Source organism: Ahaetulla prasina, chromosome 10 (assembly GCF_028640845.1).
Source record: "Ahaetulla prasina isolate Xishuangbanna chromosome 10, ASM2864084v1, whole genome shotgun sequence".
NCBI lineage: Eukaryota > Metazoa > Chordata > Lepidosauria > Squamata > Colubridae > Ahaetulla > Ahaetulla prasina.
In genome coordinates this window covers 15,846,021-15,872,814 of record NC_080548.1, presented here as the reverse complement: position 1 = coordinate 15,872,814, position 26,794 = coordinate 15,846,021, and the positions used below count along the sequence as shown (strand labels likewise).

Below are 26,794 nucleotides of genomic sequence, written 5' to 3'. Positions count from 1 at the left end.
AACATTATATGCAAGGTAGGCAATGGAAGAAGAGGAGTTGCTTCCAGACTTGGAAGGATTCCCTGGTAGACTGTCATCCAATAAGGAAAGAGTTGCTGGAGGTGTTAAGTATGCAACGCACTCCTGACTTCCATCATCAGATAAAATCTTGGGTTTGCATTTCCTGCTAGAGCTGCATAACGCATTGGATTTGATTGCCAGAAAGATGCCTCAGCGCTCGCAGCATCTGTCTGCACATCTTCAAAGCCGCTGTGTCTTTTTTTCCTTGGATTGCACAGTCGGTGATGAAAATTGTACAGTCCTGAGAAAAGATGCAGCTACTTTAAAGCAGGGGTCTCCAACCTTGGCAACTTTAAGCCTGGCGGACTTCAACTCCCAGAATTCCCCAGCCAGCTTTGCTGGCTGGGGATCTGGGAGTTGAAGACCGCCAGGCTTAAAGTTGCCAAGGTTGGAGACCCCTGCTTTAAAGGGTGGTGGTTATGCATTTACTTGTGCATGCTCTGAGGTACCTTTAAGTTTGTTCTTTTTTCTTCTCCTTAACGCTGGCGATCCGAATTCTGGCAGAGTGGGAAAAGTTGCCTTCATTTATGCTGAGCCGATATTCTGTCCGCAAGGAAGATTTGGAAGTGGGGGGGAGGAATTCTTTGGTTTTTTTTTGGATCAGCCGCTTCGTTCTGCTGTGTGAAGGATGGATCTTCCCAAGAAGTGCAGGGTAGGAAAAAAAAGGGGGAATTCTATGCAAATGAATGAAATTAGCAGTGAGGCCAGGACAGAAGCAATGTAATTACTAGGGCATTTGAGAGCGAACATCCGCTTAATCAGCTCCTGCCTGGCAGGCTGAGCAAGTTAAAACTTGGACAGCCGCTTGTCAAACTGTCACACCACCATCCAATGTGTCCAAGAGAGTCAACATCAGCACTTGGCACCCAGCCTCGCGCACACCTTCCGTGGCCCTCCTCCTTTAATTAAAGTTTGCCTCCCGGATGCAACCACCATTATTATTCCGCTGGATTTCTCTACAGCGTTCATTTCCTGCAGCATGCCTGATGTAGCCTAGCCGTAAGCATTGCAGGAAATGTAGGTGGCAAATTAGTGAATGGATTTGGAGCGCTGCTGATGCATTATTAATGCTCATGTGGGCAGCGAGAAAAGAGGAAGATTCCCCACCCAGAGCATCATCTGCCTGGCGTCCCTTCCAGACTAGAGGTAACCCTGAACGGAACGGACAACTCTTTGCAGCCACCTCGCCACGGGGCAGCACACTGCGGGACAATTCAACAATTCAATTTAATTATTTATAATAATAATTTTTTTTTTGTCATCCACATTTCAATTTGTCCCTCCTTTGGCCTCCTTTCTTTCATGAGCCTATTCTACTATTCTTCTACTATTCTTCTACTATTCTTCTACTATTCTATTATTCTACTATTATTCTATTCTACTATTATTCTTCTATTATTCTACTATTATTCTTCTATTCTTCTACTATTCTTCTACTATTAGTCTTCTATTCTTCTACTATTCTTCTACTACTATTCACCTAGCCTGACTAGGTGGCTCAGTGGCTAAGACACTGAGCTTGTCGATCAGAAAGGTCGGCAGTTCAGCGATTCAAATCCCTAGTAGAGGTCTCCTGTATGAGCAGGGGGTTGGACTAGATGACCTCCAAGGTCCCTTCCAACTCTGTTACTGTTATTTCTTCAATATTAGTGTAACTTTTATCCAGCAACGGGTTGTCCTGGGGTGAGTTGGCCACAGAGAGTTGTCCTGGGACGAGTCGGCCACTGTGAGTTGTCGTAGATAGCCACCCTGACTGTAAGGAGTCCTCAACTTACAACCACAATTGGGACAACAGTTGCTGCTGCTAAGCAAGGTGGTTGTGAGTTGGTCCTGACTTTAATGACCTTTTTTTGCTAAGGTCGTTAAACGAATTACTGCAGTTGTTTAAGGGAATCGCACCGTTGTTAAGCAGATCCGGCTGTCCTCATTGATGTTGCTTCCTGACGTCGGCCGGGAAAGTTGCCAATGGCGATTACGTGAACTCCAAATGCTGCATAAATACATAAATACGTGCCGGTTGCCCAGGTTGCCTGAATTTTGATCGCTGTGGGGGATGTGGCAATGGTTGTAAATGCGAGGACCAGTTGTAGGTTACGTTTTTTTTCAGTGCCATTGTAACTTCCATTGGTCACTAAATAAATAGTTGTAAATTGAGAACTACTATCTCAAGGGGGTCAACTTCGATTTCATTGAGGGCCACATCAGAGTTGTGTTTGACTTCAGGGCCGGGGGGCAGGGCTGGCCATGACAGCCTAATGCAGCCCTCTGCCAGTGAAAATGGAGCTTGGGGGGCTGCACTGTTTTCGCAGGCAGAGGGCTGCTCGAGGCCGTTGCGGCTGAAAATGGGGCCTGGGGGTGGGGGGCGTGTGCCTTTATTATTCTTACAAATACAGGAAGTCCTTGACTTATGACCACAACCGAGCCCAAATTTTTTGACGCTGAGGGAGATCTTTGTTAAGTGAATTTTGCCCCATTATACAACTTTTCTTCCCACAGCTGATAAGTGAAACACTGCAGTTGTTAAGTTAGTCACGGAGGTTCAGTGAATCTTGGCTTGGTGGGCGTGGCATGGCTTGGTGGGGATAGCAGGGGAAGGATACTGTAAAATCTCCATTCCCTCCCCTCTCCAGGGGAAGGATACTGTAAAATCCCCATTCCCTCCCCACTCCTGGGGGAAGGATATTGCAAAATCTCCATTCCTACCCCACTCTGGGGCCAGCCAGAGGTGGTATTTGCCGGTTCTCTGAACTCTGTGCAGAAAAAATAATTGCTACCAACCTGCCTTCCATTGAGGACCTGTATACTGCACGAATCAAGAAGAGGGCCATGAAAATATTTGCAGATCACTCGCATCCTGGACATAAACTGTTTCAACTCCTACCCTCAAAACGACGCTATAGAGCACTGCACACCAGAACAACTAGACACAAGAACAGTTTTTTCCCCAAAGGCCATCACTCTGCTAAACAAATAATTCCATCAACACTGTCAAACTATTTACTGAATCTGCACTACTATTAATCGTCTCATAGTTCCCATCACCAATCTCTTTCCACTTATGACTGTATGACTATAACTTGTTGCTGGCAATCCTTATAATTTATATTGATATATTGACCATCAATTGTGTTGTAAATGTTGTACCTTGATGAACGTATCTTTTCTTTTATGTACACTGAGAGCATCTGCACCAAGACAAATTCCTTGTGTGTCCAATCGCACTTGGCCAATAAAATTCAATTCAATTCTATTCTGTTCTATTCAAAATTTCCGCTACCGGTTCTCCAGAACCTGTCAGAACCTGCTGAATAGCACCCTGATGTGGATGCTGAATAGCCCCTCCCTGGCTGGGGAATAAATAGAAGGAATGGGGAGTGGTGGTCTTAGGAGACAACAGTTCGGATTTCTGAAATTTTGGCTCATTGTGTTTCGTGTCTCAAAGGCTGCTTGCCAGAACTTAATTTGCAGCTTTGCGGCTGGGAGCTCATGGCCTGGCAATTATCATAAGGAACTGATAAGATCTGTTACTGCAGTGAACTCTTACAAGGACTATTGCCTGGATTTTTGGTGGATGAATTAATTCACAGGAGATAAATAAAGAGGGGTTTTTTTTTCATGACAAGCAGTCTGTTTCTTGTTCCTGCTAAGGCTGGGTCAGAACAACATTTTTACTATCGGTTCTGTGGGCGTGGCTTGGTGGGCGTGGCGTGGCTCGGTGGGCGTGGCAGGGGAACGATACCATAAAATCTCCATTCTCACCCCACTCCATGGGGAAGAATACTGAATTATCTCCATTCCCACCCCTCTCCAGGGGAAGGATACTGCAAAATCCCCATTCCCTCCCGATCAGCTGGGACTCGGGAGGCAGAGAATAGATGGAGGTGGGGCCAGTCAGAATTTTTACTACCAGTTCTCCGAACTACTCAAAATTTATTTATTTATTTTATTTATTTATTTATTTTATTTAATCAAATTTGTATACCGCCCTATCTCCCGAAGGACTCAGGGCGGTTCACAGGCCAATAAAAACATATAAATACAGATTAAGATCACAATTAAAAAACTTATTCTAAAGCCAAATTAATTAAAATGATATAAATACTAAAACCAATTAAAATCAATACAAATTTAAAACCTAGCCCAGTCCTCAAATGAATAAATATGTTTTAAGCTCACATGAAGGTTCGGAGGTCCGGAAGTTGACGAAGTCCTGGGGAGTTCTGCTCCAGAGGGTGGAGCCCCACAGAGAAGGCCCTTCCCCTGGGTGTCGCCAGACGACACTGCCTAGCTGACGGCACCCTGAGGAGTCCCTCTCTGTGAGAGCCCACGGGTCGGTGAGAGGTATTCGGTAGCAGTAGGCGGTCCCGTAAGTAACCCGGCCCTATGCCATGGGTTTCTGCTACCGGTTCTCCAGAACTGGTCAGAACCTGCTGAAACCCACCTTTGAACCATTTCCACCTTCAACCGAATGTACAATTGTCATCTCGGAAGAATTTAAGAAAAAACAGCCCAGGATTAGCTGACCTTTCATACACCTCTCTCGAATAGGAAAAAGCGGTGATGGAGATAGATTAAAATAGACACACGGTAATCCCCTTAGATAAAATAATTGCTGTGATTAAAAAACAATGCTGCAGACCCTGCTTACAGTTCCGAGAAAGATTACCATCAGGTTAACGAGCAGCATCTGATTATAAATCTCCCCCTTGTGCTTCTTTTATCTTTAAATTGAACCGGACAACTTTTCAGAAATGGTTTTCCTTTATAAAGTAAACTAGATCGCCTTAGGAAAAGGGCACAACAACTTGGCCAGAAACATTAAGTAGGAGTACTCCTGTTAGAAAGAGAAAAAGGGTGCTGGGAGGTGTTTTGTTTTATTTTTTACAAGTTCTTCTCTTGCAATTATCTCCCCTTATGCATATATTTATATGCACACTCACACACATATCTGACCATCTAATAGACAAGCGTAGCAACAATCTTCAAGAACAGGAACGTTGGAAACAATTCCTGCAAAAATTACACACGCACTTAAAAAGCAGAAAAGAAAAAAAAAATATAGGCAATGAATGGAATGGATCAGTGTAAGTTGCCCTAAGGCTGTTTAGTTCATCTATTTCGATATTGTTTGAATGGACTAGCAATGGTTTTGCAAGTTTTTAGCCTGAGTTCTTAGTTCCGCCTTGGATATCCTGGGAAATTCTGCCTACAAATTACGTATGGCAGCCCTCTTGTTTTGCTCGTTGTCTTGAGAACAATCTGATTCAGGCAGGGGTGTCAAACTCAACGCCCGGGGGCGGGGTGCATAGATCTGGCCCAATCAGCTGCCCTGGAAACAATGAAGGACCTGCCCGCAGTGCTTCTGCCAGCGAAAACGGAACTTGTGAGGCAGAGGTGGGTTTCAGCAGGTTCTGACCAGTTCTGTAGAACCGGTAGGGGAAATTTTGGAGAATTGGTAGTAAAAATTCTGACTGGCCACGCTCCCATCTATTCTCTGCCTCCCGAGTCCCAGCTGATCGGGAGAAAATTGGGATTTTGCAGTAACCTTCCTCTGAAGTTGGGTGAGGTCAATGGTAGATAGTTTTTAGTTGAAGCTTTGGGGATTTTGGAAAGAGACCACAGAGTCAGGTAGTATATTCCAAGCATTAACAACTGTGTTACTGAAGTCATATTTTCTGCAATCAAGATTGGAGCAGTTCACATTAAGCTTAAATCTATTGTGTGCTTATGTATTGTTGCAACTGAAGCTGAAGTAGTCTTCGACAGGAAAGACATTGTAATAGATGATTCTATGAGTTAAACTCAGGTCATGTCGAAGGCAGCGTAGTTCTAAATTTTCTAAACCCAGGATTTCAAGTCTGGTGGCATAAGGTATTTTGTTTTTATTTGGAAGAGTGGAGAACTCTTCTTGTAAAATATTTCTGGACACGTTCAATTGTATTGATGTCAGAAATGTGGTATGGGTTCCAAACAGTCGAGCTGTATTCAAGAATTGGTCTAGCAAATGTTTTATATGCTCTGGTTAGTAGTGTAGTGTTTTTGGAAAGGAAGCTACGCAATATTAGGTTTACAACTTTTAAGGCCTTTTTTGCGATGTAGTTACAGTGGGCTTTGGCACTTAGATCATTTGATATGAAAACTCCAAGATCTTTAACAGGGTGGGGGTTATTGGCCTCAATAACCTGCCCTTGGCCACCAGCCGGATGAGGGCAGTGTGGGAATGTTGAAGAACTAGTGCTCTGTGGTTGATATCTGCCCTTTCTACCTTTTCAGATGTGGTGGTTGTGGAGATGAGCAACAGCTTGTGTCAGCCTTCACTTTTCTATCACCTGGGAGTACGTGAGAGTTTCAGTATGACCAACAATATTCTCCTTTGCTGCTATACCGATCTTCCAGAATTGCAAGCTCTCCGTGTGAGTATGGTCACAGTGCCGTTCCAATAAAAAGGAATATACGTAGTCACAGGGTTGAATTGTACAGTCCTTGACGTTCTCTGAGCTTGGTTGTTTGCTTAGAGACGTTTCATTACCCAACTAAGTAACAGCATCAGTGCTATGATGATATATCAGTGCTATCCACAGCACTTGATGGTGTTACCTAGTTGGGTAATGAAACCTCTGCAAGCAAACAACCAAGAGAGCACCAAGTGCAGTTAGAGTCACATTTTGGCAATTCAGCCATACTGAGAAATTCAGGCTAGGTTGCTTTGAATTAACTGTTTCTAAGGCAGAAGGAAGCAGGTATCAAATTTCTGGTATCTGCTTTTCAAGGAACCAAAGCACCAGACCTCTTATCATTTTTATTAAACATTTTTTTAAAAGATAAAAAACGAATACAAATTAGTATAAACTCAGAAAAAGAAAAGAATAAGGAAAAATGAAAAGAAGAAGCTAAAAGTGCAAGATAAGAAAAATAAATAAATAAAAGAGAAATAGAAAAGAAAGAAGAAAGATACAAAATAGCTTCTGCTCTCCTTTACTGCAGTTGTAAGTACATTTATACATTTACCACTTTATTTATGTAACTACTTTATAGTTACAGCGTAACTCGCAGAATTATCTGTTATCCACCCTATCTAATCATCAAAACCATAAATCATAAGTTTAGTTTTTGTTCTGTTTCATGCAAAACGTCTAATAAGGGATTTCCAGTAAGCAATAAACGTAGATATTATCTTTTCTCTGAACAAAGAAGTCGATTTGACTATTTCAGGAAGTTCCATCTTCATAAATAACCATTCCTCCATTGTGGGTAATGTCAAATCTGTCCATCTTTGTGCATTGAATAATCTGGCTGAAGTTATCACGTACAAAAATAAAGTTCCCTAACTTTTTCAAACTGGTTGTCTAGCAAATAATCTGGTCTTAATCTCAAACCTGTGTTATCCATCAATTCAATTCTGTTTTCAAATTGTTTTGTTAACATCTTCATCTTCCCTTTATCAATCTTAAAGCCTACTCATATATCAAAAAATTGCAGGGAGCATGATGGTTAAAGATGCTGTGCTTGTCAACTGGAAAGCTGACAGCCTGGGTTTGAAACTCGAATGATGGGGTGAGCTCCCATTACTTGCTCCAGCTCCTGCCCACCTAGCAGTTTGAAAGCATGCAAATGCGAGTAGATAAATAGGTACCACTTTGGTGGGAAGGTAACAGTGTTCTGTGTGCCTTGGCATATAGTCATTCTTGCCACATGATCATGGAACTGTCTTTGGAAATGCTGACTCCTTCAGTTAATAAGCAGAGCTGAGCAACCTCCACTAGAACAGAGGTCTCCAACCTTGGCAACTTTAAGACTTGTGGACTTCAACTCAAGCTGGCTGAGGAACTCTGGGAGCGAAGTCCACAAGTCTTAAAGTTGCCAAGGTTGGAGACCCCTGCCCTAGAATCAGACATGACTGTAATCTTTACTTTTACCTTTATAACAAATTATTTTAATTTGTCCATTGATGTTTCAGTCCCCTTTAAAGCAGTGGTTCTCAACCTTTATAGTGCTGCGACCCCTTTAATACAATTCCCCACAATGTGGCGACCCCTTTAATACAATTCCCCACAATGTGGCGACCCCAACCGTAAAATTATTTTTGTTTTGAATTTATCGCACCTGAAGCCGTATTGGCTAGCGATCTGAACTGCTTGTGATTGCCTTGAGGACGGAGGCATTAAAGGGGCCGGATAGCTCAGGCTGGTACAGCCTGTTATTAAGAACACAAAGCCTGCAATTACTGCAGGTTCAAGCCCGGCCCAAGGTTGACTCAGCCTTCTATCCTTTATAAGGTAGGTAAAATGAGGACCCAGATTGTTGGGGGGGCAATAAGTTGACTTTGTAAAAATATACAAATAGAATGAGACTATTGCCTTATACACTGTAAGCCGCCCTGAGTCTTCGGAGAAGGGCGGGATATAAATGTAAACAAACAAACAAACAAACAAACAAAGCGGAGACTCCTCCCCTATTAAGTTTATTGCACCTGAAGCCAGATTAGGCTAGCAATTGGGAGTGATCTCAGCTGGCTTGAGAGGGAGACATCAGAGCAAAGATTTCTCTCTTTTTTTAATTTATTGTGCCTGAAGCCGAATTCAGCTAGTGATTTGAAGAGCCTGCAGCTGGTTTGTGGAATCAACCATTGGAGCGCGATTCTTCGACTCGCAAGTATACTTCCCATATTTCCGATGGTCTTAGGCGACCCCTGGCAAATCGTCATTCGACCCCCAACGGGGTCACGACCCACAGGTTGAGAACCGCTGCTTTAAAGGCTCCTCCAGAATAAATACCAAGTGATCGGCAAAAGCTCTTAACTTATAGCTCTTTTTAAAATCTTTATTCCAACAATCCTCTCATCTTGTTTTATATCTCTCTTCAATATTTCAAGAACCAAAATAAACAAAAGAGAGGATGATGGGAAGCCCTGCCTTGTTCCTTTTTGTATCACTCGTGGCTTTATTAGATCTCTATTAACAAATCACATTTACACTTCACAAAAAGCACAAATAACTGGACTTTCTGGTTTTTCTTTAAAGATGTTTTGCTTCTCATCCAAGAAGCTTCTTCAGCTCTGACTGGATGGTGGGGAATGGAGAGATTTACACTCCTTGCAGACACCTGGTCATTTGCATTCTTTTAGCCAGTAGTTAACATCCAGTTATTTGTGCTTTCTGTGAAGTCCAGAAAGTCCAGCACCTTTGGGGCAACGATGACCTGGATGACTGAGAATCTCCATAGACATCTGCCCATTAAGGTGTGTTGGGAAGAGGTTGTTGAAATTACTGCCTGGGGTGGGGTTGACACTGACCTTCCAACAGCATGACTCAGTAGAAAGCAGTTTCCTATATTCTTAGAATACCTATGTCCCTTCCCTCTATGGAAATATGTTGAGAAATCACTTGGAAAAACCCACTCTGGGGCAGGAAGGCAATATTCCTCTTCCTGCCCTGGTCCTGTTATTAAATACACTGCATGAAGATGGAGGGAGACAGGTGTGCTAAAACTCTCTGATTGTGAATCCACATAGACATTCTTGAAAAAAGGAAATGGAATTTCTCTCACCCCTTAGACCAGGGGTCTCCAACCTTGGCAACTTTAAGACTTGTGGACTTCAACTCCCAGAATACCTCAGCCAGCAAAGCTGGCTAAGGAATTCTGGGAGTTGAAGTCCACAAGTCTTAAAGTTGTCAAGGTTGGAGATCCCTGCCTTAGTCTTACATGAAAAAATTCACATTTCTAGTTCGGCCTGCCGCCTACAGATATGTCAAAAAGATGATTCTCTACATGCCTATGGAGATTCTCAACCATCCAGGTCATGGTTGTTCCAAAGGTGCTTTTTCAAAACTTAGAGATGTTTTGCTTCGCCTTCTTGGATGAGAAGCAAAACATCTTCAAGGAAAAACAAAGTCCAGTTGCCTTTTGAAAAAACATCTTTGGGATGACTCTCTACTTCAAATTTATTTTAGAAATGTGGAAAACACAACATAAATCTTCAACGGAAACTGGTGGACTGAAAATAGTTTTGCAACAACAAATGGACAATTTTAGAAATGTGTTGGAGAATTTGAAGTGACTTTTTAAAAAAACAACAAGGAGAGAAGGCCTTTGACAATTTAAATTGGGATTTCCTGTTCAAGGTTTTGGGAGATGTGAATTTTGGACAGAACAGATTGATTTACACTTCACAGAAAGCACAAATAATTGGACTTCCTGGTTTTTCTTTGAAGACGTTTTGCTTCTCATCCAAGAAGCTTCCTCAGCTCTGACTGGATGTGGGGAATGGAAAGATTTACACTCCTTGCAGACAGCTGGTCCTTTGCATTTCTTTTAGCCAGTTGCTAACATGGGAGAACAAATCCATCAGGGCTGGATTCAGCATTCCCATCTGCGTTTAAAAGACAAAAGCCACTCTTTCGAGGACAGCAAAGTCCGCAGTTTGGACAGAGAGGCTCACTGGTTTGAAAGAAGGACCATCTATGTCAAAATTGAACAGCCCTCTCTCAACAGAGCGGGAGGGATACAACATCATTTATCTTCAGTCTACAAGACGGTCCTTTCAACTGTTCCAAGAAGGCTCCACACCCATTTGCACCACTCAGGTGACCCTGAGGACACAGATAAACCTCCAAGTGGCCTCAATGACTCTCTAAAACAGTGGTAGTCAACTTGATCCCTACCGTCCACTAGTGGGCATTCCAGCTTTCATGGTGGGCGGTAGGGGTTTTGTCCGATACTGAAGCACTTTCCTTTTTTTAAATTTAATTGACTTTTTAAAAAAAATTCATAGCATTATTTAAAAACATTTTCATTAGGTTTTCATAAAATTCCTTGTGACAATTTAAATTTCTGAAAATATACTATTTGTATCGCCCGCGCATAAGTTTAGTTCACGTTACATAAGTGAAACTAAATGGCGCTATAGTGCGACTGCAAACAAAAGAGCCTCGTCCCAGAATAGCTCGTGCATCTCCTCCCACACCACCCAGCTGTAACAGACAAATAGAACTGGTAGCCAGCACGCCCCCCCAAACCCAATCCACGATGCGCGAGAGGTGGGCGGTTAGAAAATTTTACTACTAACAGAGATACAAAAGTGGGCGATAGGTATAAAAAGGTTGACTATCCCTGCTCTAAAAGGATGCAGACGACCAGCTGTCTGCAAGGAGTATAAATCCTTCCATTCCCCACCATCCAGTCAGAGCTGAAGAAGCTTCTTGGGTGAGAAGCAAAACATCTTCAAAAGAAAAACCAGAAAGTCCAGTTGCCTGTTGAAAAAGCACCTTTGGGTTAATGGGCAGATGTTTTTACGGGCACTGGATAACCCAGAAGAATAGTATGTGATGGAAGAGATTGGACTAGTTTACAGGTAGTCCTCGAGTTACATTTGAACATTTGAAAAGTTACAACAACACTGAAAAATGTGATGTTTGACCGTTTTACACACTTAAGACTGTTGCAGAATCCCCATGGTCATGCAATCAAAATTCAGACACTTGTCAACTGATTCATATTTATGACAGTTCCAGTGTCCCAGGGTGACGTGATCCCCTTTTGCACAGGGGTGGGTTTCAAATTTTTTTACTGCCGGTTCTGTGGGTGTGGCTTGGTGGGCATTATGGGAAGGATATTGTAAAATCTTCATTCCCTCCTCACTCCAGGGAAGGTTACTGCAAAATCCCCATTTCCTCCCAATCAACTGGGACTCGGGAGGCAGAGAATAGATGGGGGCGGGGCCAGTCAGAATTTTTACTATCGGTTCTCCGAACTACTTAAAATTTCCACTACAGAACTGGTCAGAACCTGCTAAAACCCACCTCTGCTTTTGCCAACTCCTGACAAGCAAAGTCAATGGGGAAGCCGGATTCATTTAACAACCGCGTTACTAACATAACAACTTGCAGTGATTCACGTAACAGTTGTGGCAAGAAATGTCATAAAAGGCGGCAAGACTCACTCACCAACTCTCTCGCTTAGCAGCATCCATTTTTGCCCCAATTGTAGTCGTAAGTCAAAGGCTATCTGTATTGTCTCGGTGTTGCTGTCTTGTGTTTATTATCTTCTGTGTTAACCAGCGCATCTTGTGGCTGTAACGTTTCCATGCAACTACAAATTGCAGCTTGGTGCGATGTTATCTGCGTCTTTTATTGTCCCCACTTCTTTTAATTAGAAAGAATTACACACACACACACACACACCCCATGCACAGACAGTGCTGTATCTTAGAATCAGAAGTGCAAATAGATTCCGTTGCACACAAACACATGTGGAACTCCTCAGAGCGAACTTGTGAAAAATATTGTTGGTTGCTGCTCTTTGGTTGCTGCCGACCAATTTTCAGCTCGGTGTGGTTAATAATTGATTAGATCCATCCTTAGTCAGACCCACTGAAATTAGTGAAGCTGAAATAAATTCAGGAACGAATCTGTTTCCATTGATTTCTATCAGCCGGCTTTTAGTATGAGTAATCTGGGTTGAATCCTATACCACCAAGCTATTGCTATTTAAAATTGACATATGGGATACAGATCGTTTTGCTAGTGTTTGAGTTTAAACAGCCGTGTGCCTCTTAAATAGATAAAAATAAGCATTCATTGACCAAGAGTCATTAAATTTCAGATCCTCTCTTCCATCCAGTGCTGTAATAGGTTATTTTTCCAAGATAAACTCCACGGGGTGAAAAAAAACATTGGAAAAAAGAATCTGAACACTAAATACAAGCTTGATGGATACTACCTTATAGATGACCCCCACCCCGTTAAAGACCTTGGAGTTTTCATATCAAATCATCTAAGTGCCAAAGCCCACTGCGACTACATTGCAAAAAAGGCTTTAAGAGTTGTAAACGTAATCTTGCGTAGCTTCTTCTCCAGAAACACTACACTACTAACCAGAGCATATAAAACATTTGCTAGACCAATTCTTGAATACAGCTCGCCTGTCTGGAACCCATACCTCATTTCGGACATTAATACAATTGAGCGTGTCCAGAAATATTTTACAAGAAGAGTTCTCCACTCCTCTGATTACAACAAAATACCTTATGCCACCAGACTTGAAATCTTGGGTTTAGAAAATTTAGAACTCCGCTGCCTTCAGCATGACCTGAGCTTAACTCATAGAATCATCTGTTACAACATCCTTCCTGTTGAAGACTACTTTAGCTTAAATCACAACAATACACGAGCACACAATAGATTTAAGCTTAATGTGAACCGCTCCAATCTTGATTGCAGAAAATATGGCTTCAGCAACAGAGTTGTTAATGCCTGGAATGCACTACCAGACTCTGTGATCTCTTCCCAAAATCCCCAAAGCTTTAACCAAAAACTATCTACTATTGACCTCACACCATTCCTAAGAGGTCTGTAAGGGGCGTGCATAAGAGCACCAACATGCCTACCGTTCCTGTCTTAATGTTCCCTTTAATTGTATACAATTTCATATAGTTATTACATACTTATGGTTATATATATGCTTATATATCGTATAGTTATTTCATGCTTATGCCTATATTAATGTTGTGACAAATAAAATAAATAAAAATAAATAAATAAATAAAATTCTGCCCTTTGTCAACAATAACAGCAACTCCTGTGCAATACTTTGGGAAGAATTCCGAAAAGGAGTTGTGGAGTGTTTCCAAGCATTTTGAAGGAGCTTTTCTTAATTATGTCTGAAGTGTTATGTAGTGCTAAATACAGGTAGTCCTCCACTTACAACAGTTTATTTAGTGACTTTTCCAAGTTACAATGGCATGAAAATGGTGACTCATGACCGTTTTTCATAATTACAAGCATTTGCAGCATCCCCATGGTTGTGTGATCAAAACTTGGATGCTTGGCAACTGACTCACATTTATGACGGTTGCAGTGTCCCAGGATCACACGATCAACTTTTGCGACCTTCTGACAAGCAAAATTAATGGGGAAGCCGGATTCATTTAACAACCAGGTAACTTGCAGCTGCAGTGATTCACTTAACGGCTTTGGCAGGAAAGGTCATAACCTGAACAAGTGTCTTACTTAGCAACATAAATTCTGGGCTCAATTATGGTTGTAAGTTGAGGACTACCTGTATACCCTTAGACTTAAAACTAGATAAAATATCCTGCATCCACAAGGAAGATGTATCTCCCTACTAAGATTCATCAGAAGTTTCCAGAAAAATAATTTGGCCAAAGAATTCAGGAAATGATTGATGACATTTATTCATCTATCTAATTTATATATAACTGCCCATTTCACCAAAAGCAACTCTGTGCAGTGTATAAACCGATAGCTGATAAATTTGGGGAGCTGAAGTTGAGATCTCTTAAAAGTTTCCAGATTAAAAGCAAAGATTTTTCCAGATTAAAAGTTTCCAATCTTAAAGCAAAGATTGAAAAATTGAACCTTCCAGATGTTTGACAGATTACAATGCAATTCCTCTCTCTGTATATTTATTGAAATTGGAGTCCGACACATCTTGGGGGTGGGCATTAGGTTAAGAAAGGATGATGTACAATGACTCTTTAATTGTTCTAAGGCTGATCTACTTCTACGGTCCTTGAAAGTTGTGGTTTGTAGCCTTTGTTCTTTCAACTTTCTGTAGCTGTATTTGCATAACAGATTTTCCTCTTGCTTAACTCTGCTTCGTTTCATTTTCTAGATCCGATGACTTGGTCGACCATATATTAGCCATGCAGATTCTGTGGGCACAAAGAGCTAGGCTCTAATGCAGCCACTCGGTTTATGTTGTGAGAATACAGTTACTTCAAGCTTTGGACCTTTGGGTTTAAATGCATGAAAAAGGCTAGGTTTGGTCAATTGAAGACTACTATGCCCAATAAGATTGTCACTGCATCCCTTTCTTCTCAATCAGGGTACACTTTTCTTATTTAGGTGTTATTATACCTTCAGTTTGGCTAAGTGAGCATCCGGCACTTGTAAACTGTTGGTCAGAGGAATCTATTTCAGTAAAGGGTCCTTATTATAATGAATTTACAGCAGTGGTAAAATCCTTTTTTTTTTTTACTACCGGTTCTGTGGGCGTGGCTTGGTGGGCATGGTATCGCTTGGTGGGTGTGGTTTGGTGGGCATGGCAGAGCAGGGCAAAATCTCCATTCCCACCCCATTCTGGGGCCAGCCAGAGGTGGTATTTGCCAGTTCTCCAAACTACTCAAAATTTCCACTACTGGTTCTCCAGAACCTGTCAGAACCTGCTGGATTTCACCCCTGGTTTATATCTTTTTTACACAACATTTACCTTCGGGCATATTTTGCAGTGAGCAACTTTCTGATATGTTTTCCTGGTTTTCTTTCTTTATAGGAAGTGATATTTCAGAAGAATTCGGTAAGTCTAGCTTATTATCTGTCATTCATGATGTTATGCTCATTTTCAATTCTTGGGATTGCATATTCAAAAGTTTGTCTTTCCTCCTTCTTCTCCCATTACTACTACTACTACTACTACTACTACTACTACTACTACTACTACTACTACAGTATACTACTGTATACTGCATGAATCAAGAAGAGGGCCGTGAAAATATTTGCAGATCCCTTGCATCCTGGACATAAACTGTTTCAACTCCTACCCTCAAAACGACGTTATAGAGCACTGCACACCAGAACAACTAGACACAAGAACAGTTTTTTCCCAAAGGCCATCGCTCTGCTAAACAAATAATTCCATCAACACTGTCAGACTATTTACTAAATCTGCACTACTATTAATTGTCTCATAGTTCCCATCACCAATCTCTTTCCACTTATGAGTGTATGACTATAACTTGTTGCTGGCAATCCTTATGATTTATATTGATATATTGACCATCAATTGTGTTGTAAATGTTGTACCTTGATGAACGTATCTTTTCTTTTATGTACACTGAGAGCATATGCACTAAGACAAATTCCTTGTGTGTCCAATCACACTTGGCCAATAAAATTCTATTCTATTCTATTCTATTCTATTCTATTCTATTCTATTCTATTCTATTCTATTCTATTCTATTCTCCTACCAGTACTACTATCTGGATAATATAGATATAACAGCCAATGGTCTGTTGATCAGCTTTCAAATACAGAAGCTCCTTGTCAAATATTGGTTAGAAATTCCATCATAAAATACAGACACCTGGAGTTAAGGGAAGGACTATAATCTTAGAAACAGCAGTGCTTTAAAAGTTCTTTAGTGTGTTGCAAGTTGCAAGATAAATTAAAAAAAAAACACCACTGGATTTCCTGTGTGAAAGTCAACCTTTGGTGAACTCATAGGCCATAGAAAGTGAAAATTTTGGAGCTGATGGCGTAGGGTGGAAATGAGGCACCAGGGGAATGTTTTCAACCTTCAATCCATCCTAAATTCACCAACATCTTTTGTAATATGTCATTGCCAAAGTAAAATGAAGAGAGGACTCACCCAATCCCAGTTCCATCATTTACGCAGCTATGAGTCCCGAGCGAAAATGTTTAGTCACTAAGAGCCCTGTTTCCCACCTTTGGCAATGTCCAGTATGGACTTCAAATCCCAGAAATCCACAACCAGAATGGCCATGGATGAGAGTTCTGGGATTTGAAGTCCATGCACCTAGAAGCTGCCATGGTTGAGAAACCCTGAACAAAGATATTGTAACGTAAGACAGGTACCGTATATGTGGTACCTTGCGCAATAGTAGTACTTGTGAGAGGGATCTTGGAGTCCTAGTGGACAACCATTTAGATATGAGCCAGCAGTGTGCAGCAGCTGCCAAAAAAGCCAACACAGTTCTGGGCTGCATAAACAGAGGGATAGAATCAAGATCACGTGAAATGTTAATACCACTTTATAATGCCTTGGTAAGGCCACACTTGGAATCCTACATTCAGTTTTGGTCGGCATGATGTAAAAAAGATGTTGAGACTCTGCCACAAAGAAGAGGGAGTCAAACTATTCTCCAAAGCACCTGAGGGTAGAACAAGAAGCAATGAATAGAATAGAATAGAATTTTTATTGGCCAAGTGTGATTGGACACACAAGGAATTTGTCTTGGTGCATATGCTCTCAGTGTACATAAAAGAAAAGATACGTTCATCAAGGTACAACATTTACAACACAATTGATAGTCAATATATCAATATAAATCATAAGGATTGCCAGCAAAAAGTTATAGTCATACAGTCATAAGTGGAAAGAGATTGGTGATGGGAACTATGAAACGATTAATAGTAATGCAGATTCAGTAAATAGTCTGACAGTGTTGAGGGAATTATTTGTTTAGCAGAGTGATGGCCTTCGGGAAAAAACTGTTCTTGTGTCTAGTTGTTCTGGTGTGCAGTGCTCTATAGCGTCGTTTTGAGGGTAGAATGGGTGGAAACTAATCAAGGAGAGAAGCAACTTAGAACTAAGGAGAAATTTCCTGACAGTTAGAACAATTAATCAGTGGAACAACTTGCCTGCAGAAGTTGTGAATGCTCCAACACTGGAAGTTTTTAAGAAGAGGTTGGATAACCATTTGTCTGAAGTGGTGTATGGTTTCCTGCCTGGGCAGGGGGTTGGACTAGATCAGTGATCACCAACTGGTGGTCCGTGGATCACTGGTGGTCCGTGAGAAAATTTTGGTGGTCTGCAGAAACATTATTTGCCATTTTTATATTGCACTAAATACTATTTATCTTATATTAGTGGTCCGCGGGATTTTAAATTATGAATTTAGTGGTCCCTGAGGTCCAAAAGGTTGGTGACCCCTGGGCTAGAAGATCTCCAAGGTCCCTTCCAACTCTGTTGTTGTTGTTATAATTATTAAGAGATTTTCAGAGTTAAGAATGGGAGGTGGATGGGATTTCGACATCTCTTTTAACTTTTCTAGGACAGCAACGGGAGCTATACCTTCATCCCATATGTGGTGACAAACCAGAAGAAGGTCTTCTGTTGCGATGTCGGCGCCATGACGTGCTTGACTGAGCTTTACCAGTCCAACTTCAACATGGAAGCCGTCTTCAATCCACTCACAGTGCAACTTGCTAAACTGCTTGAGGGCACTTCTGTCAGCTCCAGGTAATGCTCCCTTCCTCCTTTTTACCTCAGTTCAGGAATTTGATATGAGCGGCAAGAGGAACCTCTCCAAACTCAGTTCTTCAGAGGTGAGAACCTGGAAACCATAACCCAGGCAGGGACAAGCAACTTATGGATGGTTTGGGCTGTGCTAATTTACATGCGTGATGATTCGCTTGATGGGTGACTTGACTCAGCAGAAACGTGACGCACGACTTTGTAAATAAGATAATCGTGGCAGACTGCTTGTAAATCAAGCGACTAGATATACTCTCAAAAATATGTCTTTGATGCCTATATTATTTTTGGTATGAATGGCATTATCTAGCTCAATACTTATCATTGGGAACGTCAACAGACAGAAACAGTGGAGTTTCCCCTGGGCCTTTATTGCCTACTCTGGAAAGAAAACAGACAAATAGATCTTTAATCTGACTCTGAAGAATAGTTATGTGTTATTTGTAGATAGCAAAGGTGAGCAAAAGAGATTTAAATAGAGTTAAAAATTAACTATATAATATTAAAGAAGGATTGAGCCCAAAGAAGTCATTCTGAGATATCCATAGTAGCTAGGGACTAGAGCAGGGATCTCCAACCTTGGTCCCTTTAAGACTTGTGGACTTCAACTCCCAGAGTCCCTCAGCCAGCAAAGCTGGCTGAGGAACTCTGGGAGTTGAAGTCCACAAGTCTTAAAGGGACCAAAGTTGGAGACCCTAGACTACAGTAGTACCCATAGTACCTAGGTCAGGAGTCTCCAACCTTGGCAAAGCTGGCTGAGGAACTCTGGGAGTTGAAGTCCACAAGTCTTAAAGTTGCCAAGGTTGGAGACCCCTGACCTAGGGAGTAGAGTAGACTCTACTGTCTACACTTAATTCTGCCTGAAATAAGCAGTAAGGCTGGTGGTTGAAAGCAAGGAGATTGTATGCAAAATTCTCTGACAAACAAGACGAGCAGCCTTCTATTTTTGGAGGTACGTATTACCTCAGAAACCTGAACTTCAATCAGAGCAGAACTGTTTGAGCTCAGAACTGTTTGAGCTCAGTTTCTGGCGTAATTTGAGGACTTAGTTAGACTTCCTTAGGAAACTGCCACGAAGCCTCCTCACGTTTCCTCAAAATCTAGACCTTCCCCTCAGTGTAACGTTTCAGCTTGTGTCAAACTTCTCATTTTGATATTTTTTTTATTTTTGAAACCAAATGTCTGTTAAGAACGGTGCCGTGTCAGCAGAAGTCAAATGAGGAAATGGGTTGGAAGACACTTTTCTCCTAATTGCAAAAGCTCTGCCATCATCTCTTTGGTGATATATCAGGCCTTCTTGCTTTACCTGTGAAAAATGGAGACTGAGTGACGGTGCTATTACCAGTTCCACGTTTTATTCATTCCCGAAGATGAATCCTTTAGCACAGGGATCTCCAACCTTGGCCACTTTAAGCCTGAAGGACTTCAACTCCCAGAATTCCCCAGCCAGCAAAGCTGGGATTTGAAGTTGGGATTTGAATTCTGGGAGTTGAAGTCCGCCAGGCTTAAAGTGGCCACACGGTTGGAGACCCCTGCTTTAGCACCCAAGGTTGGGTCGGTGGATCATACTAAATTGTTAGTCGCTTTGATGTAGCTCATATGGACAGTAAAATATGAAATGGAAGCAACCCAAAATAAAACAGGAGGAGCTCTTCTTTTGTCTTCTGATCCTAGTTCCTGTTCTCGAAAATGTCCTGAAGTCAAGATGGCAGGAAGTTGTGGTCAGCCTCACTATTGTCACCCATAACAAAGCGTGATGTGTTGCCAGAGATTTGCTTCAAATACTGTGTTCTTGTCAGAGACATAATGTCTAGAAAAGCGGGCATGCCTTCTGCTCCTTTTATTTAAGAAAATATTTGTTAGGAACAATTCTTTGGAGAATCCGTACTTTTCCATCCATAAAAAAAAAACTCCTCACATCTATAGTTGGCTTGAGCCCACAACACCCCTGCAAAAGTTGCCATTGTGTTGTGATTTTATGTGAAGGGAGCATATTACCCTCATCTTTTGAACAACCATATTGTCTGCATTTGAGAGCCAGTTTGGTCTAGTGCAGGGGTCTCCAACCTTGGCAACTTTAAGACTTGTGGACTTCAACTCCCAGAATTCCCCAGCCAGCAAAGCCGGCTGGGGAATTCTGCGAGTTGAAGTTCTCCTGTCTTAAAGTTGCCAAGGTTGGAGACCCCTGTATTAGATAATATATATAAGTATACACATGAATTGATTACATAAAATGAATACAATTAAAGGGAACATTAGAACAGGGACAGTAGACACACTGGTGCTCTTATGCACGCCCCTTACAGACCTCTTAGGAATGGGGTGAGGTCAACAGTAGACAGTCATAGGTTAAAGTTTTGGGGGTTTTGGGATGAGATCACAGAGTCTGGTAGTGCATTCCAGGCATTAACAACTCTGTTGCTGAAGTCATATTTTCTGCAATCGAGTTTGGAGCGGTTCACTTTAAGTTTGTATCTATTGTGTGCTCATGTATTGTTGTGGTTGAAGCTGAAGTAGTCATTGACAGGAGATTGTAACAGATGATTTTATGAGCTATGCTCAGATCATACCGAAGGCGGCGTAGTTCTAAATTTTCTAAACCCAGAATTTCAAGTCTGGTGGCATGAGGTATTTTGTTGCGAGCAGAGGAGTGGAGGACTCTTCTTGTGAAATATTTCTGGACGCGGTCAATTGTATTGATATTCGATATGCAGTGTGGGGTCCAGACAGATGAACTGTATTCGAGAATTGGTCTAGCAAATGTTTTGCTAGACCAGTTCTTTAAAGCCCAATGTATGTGTGTTTTCTCCAGTGGCTACTTCCGGGAGATGATCAGGAGTGACATCCGGAAGGCTCGTGAACTGTACCACGGGGCACAACTGAGCCGTGAATTGACCAGCATTCTACAGCGCCTGGACAGCGTGGAGTGCCTGAGCCTAGACATTGTCATGAACTTCCTTCTCTCCTACCGAGATGCTCAGGTGAGCTCACCTCTCGGTCCTGTTTGGGCTTCACCTCTCCACAGGTAACTGAAAACTCATAGGATTGGTTGTCACACCACCACTATACCAGTAGTTTCTTCGCCATTTTTATTCTTTAATTGGGTACCTCTCTTACCTTGCTACTCTGAAGGTGGTTGTACAGGTAGTCTTACCATCACTCATTTAGTGACAAAGTTGCAATGACACTGAAAGAAGTGATTTATGACTGTTTTTCCACACTTAATGACCATTGCAGAATCCCTAGGGTCATGTGATTAAAACTCAGGTGATCGCGGTGCAAAGCACGTGCACGAAGCAAACTGGTGGTAAAACCGGTTAGAACCCACCACTGATACAATCCCCCCTCCCATTTTCCTCCAGTAGAATTTGTGGCAGGCGTGAAGGCTCACAGGTCTGGCTTCCAGGTCTGACACCAGGAGGTGCCCAACAATCCTAGACAGTGTCTGTTAATTTCAGCCGATAAATTGTCTTTCCAAATCCCCCAGAAATTCTCATTTCTGCAAATTTTAAGTCTTTTTAAGTAGCAAATGGCATCTGCGAAAGTTGGCAGCTAGTGTTCCTTCAGAAGACACTGTAACTAAAAAGCCTCAAGGATCAAGATCAGCACTTTGCAAACTTTTTCCTTCCTTTCCCAAAACTGTTTTATCAGAAAGTCCTTTTTACCCAATGGAGATAAAACACTTTAAGTCAATTTAAATGATGCTGTTGTGGTCCGCCAGCAGCCTGCGGAGCTGGCAGCAGAGTCGGACAGTGAGGAGGTTGGGAGGACAATGGGTCAGTCCTGGAGTCAGGGGAAGGCCCGGATAAGGGCTCTGCATCGGAGGCAGAGATGGGGCCAGGGCCATCTGGGAGCGATGCGCAGACTCAGGAGCCTCCAGAGGTGGACAGCAGAGAGGCAGAGGAACAGGAGGAGCCTGTTCCTAATGCATGCATGCGAAGAGCAGCCAGAAGGCAAGAGCAGCTAAAGCAAAAAGGACGACTCGGGAGGAAGGCCAGGAGATGATTGGCCCCTCCCATAAGGCAGCAACAGCAGCCTGCTCCCATAAGAGCAGCAACGGCTCTTGGGCTCTTTGTAGGAAAGCAACATTGCTAAATCTGTTTTGAGTCAGCATCTCTTGTTTCTGAACTTCATGGGGCTTTGCCAAGAAAAGCCTTTGGCAGGGTGCCAAAGAAGAGAAAGGTTTGTAATAAGCCCGAAGGACTTTTTCTGAAGGACTTGTTTTGGAATTAATTGGGATGAGAATGAAGTAATTCTCAGCTGTTCTAATAAAATATGTTTGCTTAGGACTGATTGTGTCTGGTAATAACTACTTGGGCCTAGGTCACAAAAGATGACTGTTGTCATTGCTTAATGGGTTTGTATGTTATTACCCAAAGTAAAACAACTCTCCTCCAATTCTGAGTAATTTACCCAGATTTGAGAAGTACCAATCTAGGATGATAAGCAACTTCTCGATTAATTCTGCTAAACTAAAAAAAGAAAGAAAAATTTGCTTACGTGCTGGGGTTTCTGTTCTATTACAGAATAATCAAATTGTGGTTGAAACTTTGGGCTTCCTGAAACAATTAAAATGCTTTCTTAGCATAAAATCCAACTTTTCTACCGTTCCAGGTCCTCAATTCCTGCCCCCTCTGCTTTCCCAACACTCAAACATACCGCCCAGAGCAGATATTTCACTGCATTTTTTTTTGCTGGAAGAGGGTTGTGGGACGCTGTCACAGCTGAAAATGGAGCTTGGGAGCCTATTTTTGCTGGCAGAGCCAGTGGTGGGATTCAAATTTTTTTACTACCGGCTCTGTGGGTATGGCTTGGTGGGCATGGCATGGCTTGGTGGGAGTGGCAGGGGAAGGATAATGTAAAATCTCCATTCCCTCCCCACTCCAGGGGAAGGATACTGTAAAATCTCCATTCCCTCCCCACTTCAGGGGAAGAATACTGTAAAATCTCCATTCCCACCCACTTCAGGGGAAGAATACTGTAAAATCTCCATTCCCACCCACTCCAGGAGAAGGATACTGCAAAGTCCCCATTTTCTCCTGATCAGCTGGGACTCTGGAGGCAGAGAATAGATGGGGGCGGGGCCAGTCAGAGATGGTATTTACCAGTTCTCTGAACTACTCAAAATTTCCACTACCAGGTTTCCAGAACTGGTCAGAACCTGCTGAATACCACCTCTGGGCAGAGCACTCAGGCCATCACAGGCGCTCCTCTGACATGAGTGACATCATGCTGCCCCTCGGCCTCTCCCCCTCCCCAAGGTCAAACACAACCCTGATGCGGCCTTCAATGAAATCGAGTTTGACACCCCCGGTCTACAGCATTTGTCACTCCAAGTCCGCATAGAGAATGGTCACTTGGTGTTATTTTCTGCAGGACTGTGATGCTATCATCACCCTTGTGGAGACTCTCCAAAACCTACCAACCTGCAATGTCACCGAGCAGCACAACATCTGTTTCCATTACGCCTTTGCTCTGGACAGGTGAGATTCTTCTGTGAATACAAGGATAGGTTTCTTGTTTTGATCATCTCATTGCCCATGGCCACTCTCTTGGGCAGCCAGAATTTCTTTCTACGGCTGCCGAGAGAAATGTAATATAATTGAAGGAAAACACCGCTCTGGAAGGTTTTTAGAAAACAAAAGCTGTAGATTTCTCCTGGGAAGAGGCTCTTCCCAAGAGATCTCAGAAGCTCCTGCACTTCCAAATTTTCCCCTGCTAATTAACTTTATCCAAAGCAGGAATAACCAGGTGAATGGATTTTTCCCCCCATACATCTGTTTAGGAACTGACTTCCGACATCTGTTTAGGAACTGGTACAATGGCACTGAAAAAAAGTGACTTATGACTCAGTTGTCATCAGTATGACAATTGGACATTCCGGTTCCAATTATGATTGTAAGTCAAGGATTACCTCTAGTGGCTTACCTAATAATAAAAATGAAACCATTCCTTTTCTCGGTCTCCGTTCAAAAGACGTGACCACCAAACTTCATTATACAGTAGCCAAGACTGGAAAAGAATAAGCCATGACAACTACCGTTTTTTTCAGAGTATAAAATGCACCTTTCCCCCCCTAAAAGTGGGTGAAAATTTGGGTATGTCTTATACACTGAATGTAGCCTTGCCCACCTACTGCCTCCATCCTTTGGCCTCTGCCTCCCAGCAATTTACCTCCTTGCAGCAAGCAGCAAGAAGAAAGAGCCCATTTCAGCTTCAGCACAGCCTGATTAGCACAAGTTGATTGTCCCTTGGATCGGCCTTCTGACTCCCAGCTTTTTCAGACTTGCTGCAAGTAGGTAAATTGCTGGGAGCAGATTTTTTTTTTCTTGTGCTAATCAAACTATGCCGAAAACGAAAATAAAAGTAAAGCAGGCTGTTTGCTGTTTGCTGCAATGAGGCAAAATTGCTGGGAGGCAGAGGCAGATTTCTTTTTCTTCTTTTCCTCACCAAAAAAGGTAGGTGCGTCTTAAAGTCTGGAGCGTCTTATACTCTGAAAAATACGGTAGTCAAATGGCTCCCTGACTTTTGACCATTGTTGAGAGGCAGGTCTGTGACAGAGAAAGTCCCCACTGATACGTTGGAAACAAGCATCTCATCTACAAAAAAAAATTGTGTCTCTCTATTTAGTAAACATAAGGAAAATGTTCTCTTTTGAGTATATTTTTCCCTGTTAGTGAACCTGTTCTTTGTTAGTATTAAGTACTTGAGTATAATCAAGGGAGGTACTAATACCACTCTGTAAAGCCTTAGTAAGACCACACCTAAAGTGACCAAATCCAGTTTTGGTCACCACACTATAAAAAAGATGTTGAGACTCTAGAAAGAGTGCAGAGAAGAGCAACCAAGATGATTAGGGGACTGGAGGTTAAAGCATATGAAGAACGGTTGGAGGAATTGGCCATGGCTAGTCTAGTGAAGAGAAGGACCAGGGGATACATGATAACAGTGTTCCAATATTTGAGGGGCTGTTACAGAGAGGAGGGGGTCAAGCTATTTTCCAAAGCACCAGAAGACCAGACAAGGAATAATCGATGGAAACTGAACAATGAGAGATTCAACCTCATTGAATGAGCCACAACGCAATGAGGGCCGCGGTGTGGCTCAGGCTGTAAGAAGCCTGTTATTAAAACAAGCTGCCTGCAATTACTGCAGGTTCTAGTCCCACCAGGTCCAAGGTTGACTCAGCCTTCCATCCTTTATAAGGTAGGTAAAATGAGGACCCAGATTGTTGGGGGGGCAATAAATTGACTTTGTAAATATACAAATAGAATGAGACTATTGCCTTACACACTGTAAGCCGCCCTGAGTCTTCGGAGAAGGGTGGGATATAAATGTAAATAAAAAATAATAAAAAACAAAACCTGGAAATAAGCATAAATTTTCTGACAGTGAGAACAATCAACCAATGGGACAGCTTTGCCTTCGGAAGTTATGGGAGCTTCATCACTGGAAGCTTTCAAGAAGAGACTGGACTGCCATCTGTCAAAAATGGTGTAGGGTCTGCTTGGGAAGGGGGTTGGACTGGACGACCTACAAGGTCTCTTTCAACTCGGTTAATCTGTATGTGATCTCTGTGTAGGCGGAACCGACCTGGGGACCGTGAGAAAGCGCTCTCTGTTCTCCTGCCTTTGGTGGAGAAGCCCGAAGGGGTGGCACCTGACTTGTACTGCATGTGTGGCCGCATCTACAAAGACATGTTCATTGACTCTGGCTTCACGGATTCCGAGAAGAGAGATAAGGCCTTCTTTTGGTGAGTAGCGGAAGGGGATCCTCCCATGCTCACCTCAATTCTCAAATCATTCTAACTGCACCAGGGTTGTAGCTAGATATACAAAAAAGCCAGTATCGAAAGGAATACCACCTTGCTCTTAGCTTTGGAGCAGGAAACTATGTCCATGCAGCACTGTACTGGTATCACTGCTGAGTTGTTTGATGAACAATCAAAACATTTGGTGACGAGGTGATACACTACATATTTCTGAGAGGGGTGGGGCTGGGAAAGGAGGGAATGGCTCCTTGGTGTGTTGCCTGCAAACCCGTCTGTGAATCAACCAAGGTAGCTGACCTTCTTGCTAATCATTCTGCTCAATGGAGTCCTCTCTATTCACTTTTGCAATCCCAATAAAGGCTCCCCGACTTAATTTTCTTGGCTTATGAAGGTAAGGCGCACCTTTTCCTGGCAGCGCACTGCAGGTGATATCGATTTGAAGCTTTGAGACACGTGGTCCTCAGCAGCTCGTGAAAGCTGTAATTGACAGCAAGCTGGGTCCTGGGGGCGATCCGGAGAATAAATATGGATTTTTGAGGCAAACTGAAAATAGGAAGATGGGTTGGGATCTGAATTGTGTATCCCATAAGTGAAACAATTATCCCTTTAAGGGGGCTGTAAATGACCAGGTCAGTTAATGTTTCTCAAACTTGGCAACTTTTAAGAAGTGTGGACTTCAACTCCCAGAATTCCCCAGCCAGCACAGGTGGAGAATTCTGGGAGTTGCCAAAGGACTTCTCCATTTCTCCAACACAAAAAATTTCTTCATTGATCAGAATGATTAGCTAGAAGGAAGCAGCAACAAACATGATTAGGGGATAGGAAGCTAAAACTAGGTGAAGAATGGTTGCAGGAATTGGGTATGTCTAGTCGAGTGAAAAGAAGGACCAGGAGTGATGTGATAGCAGTGTTTCAGTATCTAAGTGGTGGGTTTCAAAAATTTTTAA

The 26,794-nt window shown here is 42.4% G+C and overlaps 1 protein-coding gene across 1 annotated transcript in view; it reads left to right on the top strand.

Annotated features, from left to right (window-relative positions):
• The window catches only part of MAP3K6 (mitogen-activated protein kinase kinase kinase 6), a 77,252-nt gene that overhangs the window by 6,103 nt on the left and 44,355 nt on the right, over positions 1–26,794 (top strand). Inside the window, exons 2-7 of the mRNA XM_058196505.1 lie at positions 6,334–6,473; positions 15,352–15,375; positions 17,874–18,061; positions 20,889–21,057; positions 23,453–23,559; positions 25,659–25,829. Coding sequence (XP_058052488.1) covers positions 6,334–6,473; positions 15,352–15,375; positions 17,874–18,061; positions 20,889–21,057; positions 23,453–23,559; positions 25,659–25,829 — 799 coding nt within the window. The remainder of the gene's footprint in view (positions 1–6,333; positions 6,474–15,351; positions 15,376–17,873; positions 18,062–20,888; positions 21,058–23,452; positions 23,560–25,658; positions 25,830–26,794) is intronic.